The sequence below is a fragment of the Benincasa hispida genome, chromosome 1 (assembly GCF_009727055.1).
Source record: "Benincasa hispida cultivar B227 chromosome 1, ASM972705v1, whole genome shotgun sequence".
Classification (NCBI taxonomy): domain Eukaryota; kingdom Viridiplantae; phylum Streptophyta; class Magnoliopsida; order Cucurbitales; family Cucurbitaceae; genus Benincasa; species Benincasa hispida.
In genome coordinates this window covers 807,628-818,559 of record NC_052349.1, presented here as the reverse complement: position 1 = coordinate 818,559, position 10,932 = coordinate 807,628, and the positions used below count along the sequence as shown (strand labels likewise).

Genomic DNA, 10,932 nt, shown 5'->3' with positions numbered 1-10,932 from the left:
TATATGTCTACTATTTGAAATAATGCATCACATCAAGTTCAAGCTTTTGTTTTATTTTTGATGCATTGAATATGGTCTTGAATCTCTTGGAAATAGTTCACAATCCAACCAATTTTCATCTTATAGTAGGCAAAAGGTCCAGATGACATTGATTAGCAATATTTCAAAAATAAAATAAAAGCTTGATGCAATCTCTGACTAGATGTTTCCATTATGTAAAACATACAAAAATCATATTAGTTGAGGTTTTTTATTTTAATAGTTACAATTACACTCTCAAGAATCAACTTCTTAAATTGATGTAAACAACTCAACTTCAATGGTATACAATATTAAAGTTTATACATTTATTAACTTCATTTTACAACTCTATATCTCAAATACAAATTTACTAACTCCAAACTTGTTAACTCTACTCCATGGCCAAACACCCCCTCAAATTTTAACCATCATTCCATTATATGAACGACACATAATTCATTATTTAAAAGTGGTGATTAAATGGAAAAATATATATATATAGAAGTCAAAACCAACATTTTTTAAAGTTCAACCGAGATGGATTGAATTCTTCATCCAAATATACATTTATTCTCTTTTCAGAAATTCTCAAAACTACTTTTATAAAATTAAAAATAGTATTGATATTTTAATTCAACTAGATTAAAGATTCTAATAATGGAATTTATTTTAGACCTTGGGAAAACTCAATGTTCACCAAAATAAAGTACAACAAAGATGAATCAATGCATTGCCACCTCTCAGTCTTCCAAGTTGCCAATAAGAAGCGTTTCAACCTCGGTGAGATGCGACATTTGATGATAATATACATAAACGAATCTCATTTCAAAAATAACTTTATTATACAACCGAAATCTTGTCGTCGATCCAATATATGGCCATCATTATCTCGTAGGAAGTACATCATACCATTGCTACCATTAATAATACCAAAGTTTTCTACACCAAAATGTAGACAAGAACTTTGTTGAAAGGGCACTAACACAAATCTCATGCCCTCAATGCTTCAATGGCAGAAATAGATCATCTCGGGCATCGTCTATGCAGTTGGCGGTTTATTTGATCTTAGTCCAGTTTCACATTAGAATAGAGGAGGGTGTCCCTCGTGAGAGGCATCCTTAGAAGGCAGCACGACTGCGGCAAAAGGATGAAAGGTCAACAAGAATCAAATTCACCCAAAATGTAACAACCATGTTGTCACATTTTAGTCCAGTTTTACATAAATATTAGCCAAAATAAGATTCGGAGTACACAGTCAAAAAAGATGAATGTCAAAAGTCATTATGGCAATTCTAAAAGAAAGAGCTTGATCATGAAAATGTAATTGTTCAGTTATGCATAAAAAAGTTTGTTTCCTGAAGTCCTTGGCTTAATTTTGCGCCTCCCCACCCCCCCCCCCCCCCCCAAAAAAAAAGGTTGTGACTTGGTGGTAATGCTCTCCCTTATTTCAACACTATAGCTATACTATTCTCCTTTCAAACTAGAAAGGTCTTTTGTAATCTCTCCCTTGGGGCCTTCCCCTTTCTTTTGTAATTTCATATATCATCAATGAAATTGTTTCTTATCTAAAAAACAAGTCCTCAGGCTTAAAAGTCTATGTACTTGAATGTTTCCCAACTTTTCTGGAGCATTTACATTTATTGCTTTTGTAAACATAGTGGCTAAACAATTCCAAGTAGATATTGTATAATTGTTTGGTTTTCTGCAATTTTTTCCGTCCCTCTGTGTAAATAACCCAATATTGGTTCACAGTCAATATTGCATTACTTCCTTAGAATGAGTCTACAGGTTTCCTAAAATTTGATGAGGATTACTCTCCAGAAGCACCAAAAATTAAAATGAACTGCTAATTAGTTGAGAGTTCAAAGACAGTAGTCAGTCATATGTCTAAGGTCACAAAAATTAATACCCATTGTAGATTAAAAAAAAGGAGAAAATAACATATCTAAACTAGATGGAGCATAATGGAGTAGAGGTGCAAAATTTACCCCCATAAGAGTAGCAATCAAAAGGATGATTCCTGTGATCCAGGCAAGGGTTGTCCTAACCAATATCACTTCGTGAATAGTTGTGTTAACTTTGACGTCTTCCACCAGCCAACGTGGAGTCAACAGATGGTTAAACATCACATTTAATCCTTTTTCTGCCTTTGTTGATGATGAACCAGAAAAGAAAACAACTCCAACAATTTCACCTGCAAATTAAATTAAAGGTATCCAAGTAAAAACTATCATCTTAAAAACCTAAATGCTTTGTTCAAAAATCAAAAGGGGTGCTATTGACGTTAATACACATACTCGTGAAGTCATCATTGAGCAAGAATAAAGTCAAAGCCAATATGTAATATATCGGGTTAAATAAAATTGACAAAAATGGGCAGCTGAAAGAGAAAATAGCTTAATAATGATTAATTGATACGCTCCTCAAACCAGAGCAACTGAGCACTTACCATCATATGCTTTTTGGAGTAAGTGGAATATCTTGGACAAAGCAACGATAAATAGTCTAGATCTATTATCTGCATCTCCTTCAGAATCACTTTCATCTTGGAATGCCTGCTAAACCGTTGGTGAACATTGGTTATAATAAATTTACGCATTGTTTTTCAAGATAACAAAGAAAAAGGTGGCTACACTATTGAGGAAATCAAAACACAATCACATTCAATATGTTTTTATTTTGTTGAAAAACCGGTTTTTTTCAAGAAGGCAGCAGAGTCGAGGTAAGGTTTCAGGCTCCCAATGGGCACACCACCCACTATGACCCATAAGTACTATAGTTGTGTAACGCCATAAAATATAGCACTAATAACCACATCTGTGTCTCTACCAATGTTTAATATTTGGTGTTTGCAACTAAAACAAGGTTGAATAAATATTGCATGATAGGAACAGAAGTTGAATAACAGTCATCCAAAAAAAGAAACCATCAAAATCAAGGAAAACAGCATACCTTGATGCTATTGAAAGAGCCAGTGATGAGCTCAGATGGACTTTGCACATTTTGTGACAAATCCTCGTGAATGTGAATAGCTCTCTTAATATTGTGAAAGAGACACAAAAGACTACCTATGAATTCTCTGTCCCCTGTCTGCAAATAAGATAATGCACCCATGAACACATTAATAGAAATGGTTATAGAATATAACCAGATAACATTCTAAACTGATCAAGTAAAACCTTAGACAGATGAAAATTGATCATAGAATCATCAGTCAAGCGCACAGTAAACTCTCCATTTAAAGTTTGTGATGCATCAGCAACATATGATCCACCAATGAAAGATGCCTAGTCATATATTCAAACAAATTATAAATAAAAAATAAAACATGTAAAAATATAGGCATCTAATCATACGATAAAAATCTTGATTCACGACTTACAAATTCGCTAACATCTTTATCAGTATAATCTGACAACGGTTCATTCAAAGGAACAACAGACACTTCATCCTCACCTGCTAATAACAAGCATTAGAAACGCCAAGGGCAGCTGAAAATATTCTGGGGGGAAAAAAAAGCAAACCAATATTGATTTTGGAAGGAACAAATACCAGGAAGTTGGATGTCAGCACTCTCAGAACCTACATTAACCTTGCTTGTAAGGACATTGCTGGACATGCCACTTTCTAGGCTTAAAATTTCAGGGTCTGGAAGTATCAGAATTTAAAAAGGTTAGCATCTTTAAAAAAACATGCAAACAGAGAATAAAATTTTCAATTTCATTTTCAAATTACTGCAGAGACCATATTCTCCTTTAATTTCAAGCATAAAAACTGAACGAGGCCTATCAAGCGGATTTGGCATCAAAATCCCATTCAGCTGCAAAAGTCATTAATAACATGATCAAAACGTTACAGCCACAGACATAAGTAAAATTTAAACTAAAACTTCTGCAGAACTTATCAAACAATTAAGAACCTTAGATGAACCCGAAGCTGAAAGTGTTGAAGGTGGCGCAAAACCAAGCAGGACTGACACAGCAGCACCAACTTCTGGCAGTGACATTGAACTAAACTGTGGAAATCAAATATGTGAGCATAACATGAGAAGATTGGGTAATATTTTATCTCATAAGAATAACAGAGCAAAGTTCTATTCAACATACTGTCACATTAATATTTCCCACTGAGAATACGGGCAAGCAATTGGGCATAATATGGTAATACAATGACAGAACATTTAAAATTACTCATCGATGGTCGAATAGGCTGAAACTAGAAGGGTTCACAACGATGTCAGACGATCACCGTCGACAACAACCTAGAAAGTCCTTTTAAATTTCAACACCACGAAATGTGACGCATAGGTTTTCTTAGATCCATTCAGAGTGGCACATCACTTTCAATCAGACTACGGCTGATACCACTTATTAGAGAGATGAACTCGTGAATTCCAAAATGAAATGATCCGTATATGACGATGTGAAACAAATACGTTGTTAACATTTAAGAAAGAACAGCTCAACTCAGTTTAAAAAATAGGTAGTTCCAGATTCGGTTTCTTCAATCGGCCAGAATACGCGACGCACCAACACAGACATGGAAAAAGATTTCAAAACAATTTAAGCAGGAAACTCAATTATATTCACTGCTAACCAACCGAACCGATCATGCCGGGACAAAGAAGATGCAGAATAAATTAAATTACCTCGAAGCCATCATCGGGCGAATGAGATCGAAGATATTGATGTGACGAGCTATCAACGAAGAGCACCGAGCCAGTATCCTCGCACTGGATCAAACCAGAAAAAAAAAATGAAAACACGTCAAATTGAAGAATTATCAGATCCCGGGGGTGCTCCGAAGTATTAATCCGCGAGAAAAAAAAAAAGGATTAGAATCAGAAAGAATCGTGGAAATTGAGCAGATAGAACAAACCCTAGCGAGAGGGAGGATGATTAACAGAGTGAAGAAGATGAAGGAATTGCAGAATTCCATCCTGGAGAGAATCTGTGAAGCCTGTGGCCGTCGAAAAACGAGATGAATCGGAAATCGCTCACATGAACGACGTGGGTTTGCGTCGGGCCGTGTTGTGGGCTTTTGGATTCTTTCAGTGTGGTCCTCGAACCAACCATCGAATAACGAATCAGCCCAACTTCCAAAAGAAAAAAATGTGAGATTAATTTTAAGATCCATTGAAAGTAAAAGCACTAGGGGTGTTTGTCCCACCGATTCCATAAATCAGTGTTAAATTAACTAAACTTCAATAGGATTCACTATTAAAACTTTTCATATTTGTTGAGTAACTCGATTTTTCTCTATACTTTAAATACATACTTCCTAACTTCGACATATTAACTCCATACTTCAAAACTAAGTCAGTCGAGTGTCTCAATATTCCATAAAATTAGATATTGTGTTATTCTATAACCAAAATTGAATTTTCGATCTTGTTTAAGTCAGCAAAATTTTTATTTTTTAAATGTTCGTTCTTACTCTCTTGAGTTTTATTTTCATATATTCCTTTGGTCTACACTTGTAGCCTTAATTTTTCACAAAATATTCACTTTTTAGTTCTTGGTGTTAATGTCCTTTAATAAATTTAAAATAGTTAAAATAATTTTCACTAGTTCTGTGAGATAAAAAAAAAACAAAAACAAAAACAAAATAAAAGTTTATGAGGTTTACTTTTCCCAACGTGAGATCATCAATATGCTACTTCATAGGGATGAAAAAATTTCCCCCTAGTCTCCAACTTGATCGGGATGGGGAATCCCTGATTTGACTGGGTGCGGGTGTTGGGATTGGTGTCCTAATTCTCCCAGAGTCTCGTAGTTTTGTAAATTGTACACATTGTTATGAATAAAATAAGAGTTATTTTATTTGGCGTTTACTAATATCCATTAAACAAAGTTCTATGGTTATTGTATGTAAACTTAAGCACGTATATAAGATCTACGGGTAGATTATGCCTTAAGTGATAACCCAAAAAGGTCTGTAGTATACGGATTAAAGAGGGATACTTGATCCTGGTGACACTATAGATATGACACGCTTTGTAGAGGTTTACAAGTGTTGTGAACTTGGCATATCCTGACCATTCACGTGGAGACATGCGAGCGGGGGTGTCCTTAGTTTGTATAAGACCGTACCACGAGATGATTATTCTCTTTATATAACGTCGTTGATACTTGAGACTTACATCTCATCTAAACGGCCATAAGTGACATGACTTCAATCCTGAGTATTTTGGAAACTCCTGCCTTTGAGGGCGGTCATTTGATTAATATGGGTGAGAGTGGCCAGATTGCCAACTCAACGAGCCTACCTTTGTGGGGATTTGTCTGATCTAGGAGATGGAAACTCAGTTACACGAGATGGGATTCACTCACTCATTCCCCGAAGGAGGGGTAAGTAGATAGATTGCTCCCTTAAGGGCTAATTCCGGGTCTTGAACATAGTGCCCACAACTTCTCTTTAGATGAGAGGATATGTTCATTAGAGGGACCAGTGATACTTAAGGAGTTAGATGTAACTACAAGGGCATAACGATAATTGGCCCATCTGTACTTACGAGTGATCTGTGAAGGGTTATCGCACTGTTGATTGGTTGATATGGACACAAAATATATTTATGGTAAGGAGAGTGCAGTTATCAGTCTTTAATGGATTGCATGACAGTTAACAGATGGTGGATCTCGTGACTAAAGAGTTTAGTCAGTTATTCACGTGTCGTTGGAGCTTCAAGCTACAGATCCATAAGGTCCCCTTGGTAGCTCAATGGATTCAAGTTGAGAATCAGTTCTTAGTGTTGATTTGAAATGTTCAAATTGACAAGAGAAAATTCGATTATATATAATATGATCGTCGTGATGTATGAGATACATCAGGTGGAGGATTAATTTAAATGTGATTTACATTAAGTATCATAAAATAGAAAAAGAGTTATGGTTTATATGTTTCATGAGATGAAATATTAAAACTATAGGTTATAAATATAATATGGTAAGTTGATTATCATATATATTTATAATAAAACTAATTTTCTCTAATAACCAATTGAGTGGGAAGTTATTGGTGGTTTCATGGTAACCGCGAGATAAAAGGAAAAATGTTTTCCTAAATTTAGAAGAGTTGCTATTATCGGAAATGAACTCACGGTTTGCTGTCAAGTGGAATTGTTTTCACTAAACGATAGCTGAAAGAAAGCCTAAACGATCATGGAGTGTTACTATACGATAGTTCACTCAGCTGGTCATAGCTAAACGATCGCAGGGCTTTTTCTATACGATAAATTTCCTTCTTCTAAATGATCGAGCATTCATCTATATGATAAACTCTTCTCATCTCCCACTTGCTCAATCATCTACACGATTGTTATTCCTCCGGTCTCTTCCTCTAACCAAGTTCACATAGAGCCCACACTTCTGGATTCTCACATCAAGAATACCAAGGTAGCCATTGTGGTGGTATTCTCACTCAACTCGACTGAGTCGAGGTTTTGGAGGCCGTTCGTTGGGTTCGTGATCTTGGAGATCGTTGGGTTCGTATTTGTTGTTGATCATGTTATGTTGCTGTCGTTGTGTTCGAGCATTCGTGTATTGCAGTATTGGAGATTGAACGAGCATTCATGATCGAGGGAGTTTAAAGCATGAGTCTTCAAAGGTATGTATTTATTATCGCTTGATCTCATTAACATGCTGTAATTTCGTATTGTGCATGGCCTGTAAGTTTTCATTTCATGTACTATAATTGTGTATGTTCAATATCGAATGGAATTTAGAATGATCATTCCACTGCTCATGGAAACCCTCATGTCTGATTTTCTTTAGCGGGATCAAACCGAAGATTTAAATCGGAGACAAGGACATAATCTAAACTACTAAAATTGTAACTAGAAAGCTACTGTTTTGGTTATTTTTTTATAATTTTAATTTTCTAATATAGTAAATTTGATTTTTATGAAATTTATAATAAAAAGTATTAAAATTTCTTTTGATTATTAATTTAAATAAATATATGTAACAATAATATTAATTTCTTACGTAAAATTTACCATCTTAATGTAAATTCTAAATTTAGTTAATTTTAAATAATAAAATAAAAAGTGGAGAGCTTTCCCGTATGGACCTGAATCCCCAAACGGGGATTCCCCGACCTCCAAAATGGAGAATGGGGTGGGGATGGGGAGTGCATCCCCGTCTCGCCACGACCTCATTGCCATCCCTACTCCTTTAAAAGTATGCTTCTTTGGGTTCACTAAATATTGGGTATTTTTTCTTTTTTCTTCTCGAATACCCATTGATCTTCGTGGGCTTTGACATCATATATAAACACGAACAAATAAGAGTATCTGTCTTTTAATGATAACTAGTTTAATAACACATGCGACTAGTAATGTGAGAATAGTGGCATACAAGAATATATAAACAAATTTAATTTGCAAGCTAACCTAACAAATTTATTTATTGATGCGCTTCATCAATTGAATTATTTAGAATTATTTTATTTTTTTACTTTTTAAATTTTAGTTTTTTATAAAATTTGAATTAGATCATTACCATTACAATTTAAAATATATGGTATAAAATGAATGTACAAATCAAATTAAAAATTCTGTGTTCTTTTAAAAAAGTTTTGTATTAATTGTACAATTATTTGCCTATGTATATTATTTCAAATATTTAAGTTTGCTTTTATACATATATAGACACATACAATTATTTTATATTTTAGATTGACCATTGATAATTAATTTAAATAATAAACTTTAAAATAACTCATAATAAAAGTGATAAAGGGATGACATTCTTATCATAACTTGATTGGTCAGAGAATTATATATCTTCTTTTCAAAATTTCACCTTGTAGAAGTTAATAAAGTAAAAATAATTTGTTACAATCACATAAAACAATTCTTTCTCCTAATCCCAATTACAGTAGTACTCTCTCAAAACTTTTGACTACTCACACTTTTTTTTTTCACTCTTAAACTAGAGATTACAAAAGGAATTTAATTAAAATTAGCATACTAAGCTTAAAAAGTGTTTCTAACTGGGACGACTTGAAACTAGATACATAGACTCCTTTTATTATAGGCACTTAGAGCCATCCCTATTCTTCAATTTAATCGATGTGAGACAAACTGCACTTCTAGTATTTTGCTAAAATCCAACATATCTGAGTAAACATGCATTCTCATTAGGATTAAGACATATATGCATAGCATTTTTTAAAATTGGGGATGCATATTCCATTTGGCAAATTTTCAAATAAAACTATATTGAATCTGTGTAGATTATGTTTTTTACTCGCGTCATTTACACTAAACAGGAAATTGGCATTGGAGAGTGATTTTCATTTTGAAACTGCGTATAGTCATCCTACGTCTACCCGACTTTTCTTTTAACTTTACGAATTAACATAATATTAGAGAAAAATGTTGAAATCAAACGAATAATAGTGACATTTATTGAATGGACAACTTTTACTACGAAATGGAGGAATTTGAACTAATGACTTCATATTGATATATATATAGATAGATAGATAGATATATTTGGTAGTTTGATGTTTTAAATTGATTGAATTTCAAAGTTTAGGAGCATATTATAAGTTTTGAATAGTCAATACTTGGAAGACATCTCTAATTTACTACACATGTTTATATTCACATGGCATGTAATTAATTATGTGAGAAATGGTGGTTTATCATAAACCTGAAAATAATAGATAAATTAAATTTTTTTCTCTAATTTACACCTAGTTCAACTGGTCAAAATATAAATATCTTATGCATTCGAAGAGTGCCAATGGTGTGTTCACTCTCATGAAGTTAATTTGATAATGTGAAAAACAAGATTTCCAAACAAAATAATCAAGAAAAAATTACTTCGTACATGTTAACTATTTTATTTATATCAATCTCCCATTTTCAATTTGCAAATATTCCACCAAAACAAATTATTTTGTTGCTTTACGGGCAGGTAAAACGACAGCAAACAAGTATAAAACGACGCAACAAAAAAAAATGAGAGAAAAAAAACATAATTATTTGAATTAATTAATTAGTGAGGTAGAATAAGATAAGAAAAAGAGGATGCAATAATAATTAATAACACTGCTTTACATGAATAGCAAGCGCCATACTCTGCATGCATGAAGAAGATCTGGTCTAGATCTGTTCATCCAAAACGCACCGTACTGACCACGAACGGAGGAGATAAAAGGTGATTTCCGATCACCATTTTTTCCAAGCAAATTACTTTTGCCTTTCGTTTCTATAAATTACATTTCAAATTACATAATTGAAAATCACCTCTTCTACATGAAAACAATGATAAAAGGACACGGTAGTTGGATAGCTGGACATTAATTTTCACAATTTAGATATGAAATAGATATATTTAATTTTAACACATTGCATTTAGTGGTGGCCGCCGCCGCCAATTCCTGCTCCACCGCCGTAACCACCACCACCACCAAAGCCTCCACCGCCACCTCCGCCACTTCCAAATCCGCCGCCGCCACCCGCACCACCTCCACCACCAAAGCCTCCACCAGCTCCTCCACCGAGACCGCCTCCACTACCACCTCCAAGTCCTCCACCACCACCAAGACCACCACCACCTCCAAGTCCTCCACCGCCGCCGAGCCCACCACCTCCTCCAAGTCCTCCACCGCCACCTCCTCCGAGTCCTCCACCGCCGCCGAGACCGCCACCTCCTCCGAATCTTCCATGCTTAAAACCCCTCTTGTAAATACCATGCCCTAAGCCTCCTCCACCGCCTAAACCACCACCTCCGCCGAGCCCTCCACCACCACCCAATCCTCCGCCACCACCCAATCCCCCATGTTTAAAACCCCTTTTATAAATACCTCCACCGCCGCCAATGCCACCACCGAGGCCCCCTCCACGAAACCTTTTACCCTTAAAAAAACCAAGTGGACGATGAAACAAACCCTTGTTGT

At 34.9% G+C, this 10,932-nt stretch overlaps 2 protein-coding genes across 2 annotated transcripts; both read right to left on the bottom strand.

Moving 5' to 3' along the window:
* Positions 1 to 670: 670 nt before the first annotated feature.
* On the bottom strand, positions 671 to 5,068 carry LOC120076048. Its single transcript, XM_039029849.1, has 11 exons — positions 4,900 to 5,068; positions 4,670 to 4,753; positions 3,941 to 4,036; positions 3,766 to 3,841; positions 3,574 to 3,669; positions 3,404 to 3,477; positions 3,201 to 3,308; positions 2,974 to 3,111; positions 2,471 to 2,576; positions 2,010 to 2,215; positions 671 to 1,155 (listed from the first exon to the last, which is right to left on the bottom strand). Exons 1-11 carry the CDS (start codon positions 4,957 to 4,959, stop codon positions 1,087 to 1,089), a joined length of 1,113 nt encoding a protein of 370 aa, XP_038885777.1. The 5' UTR covers positions 4,960 to 5,068; the 3' UTR covers positions 671 to 1,086.
* Positions 5,069 to 9,992: 4,924 nt separating this feature from the next.
* LOC120070183 (glycine-rich protein 23-like) lies at positions 9,993 to 10,930 on the bottom strand (the record flags this gene model as incomplete). Its single annotated transcript, XM_039022042.1, has 1 exon — positions 9,993 to 10,930. A coding segment is annotated over one exon (543 nt), but the record flags the coding sequence as incomplete, so codon positions are not given.
* Between the last annotated feature and the right edge of the window lie 2 nt (positions 10,931 to 10,932).

Excerpts from the sequence above, each read along its gene's own strand:
- LOC120076048 (XM_039029849.1), bottom strand. The coding sequence starts at position 4,959 with ATGGAATTCTGCAATTCCTTCATCTTCTTCACTCTGTTAATCATCCTC. Across the intron at positions 3,478-3,573 it reads TGCTGACATCCAACTTCCTG|GTGAGGATGAAGTGTCTGTT; the intron begins GTATTTGTTCCT and ends TGTTATTAGCAG. Across the intron at positions 3,112-3,200 it reads TCAATTTTCATCTGTCTAAG|ACAGGGGACAGAGAATTCAT; the intron begins GTTTTACTTGAT and ends TCTTATTTGCAG.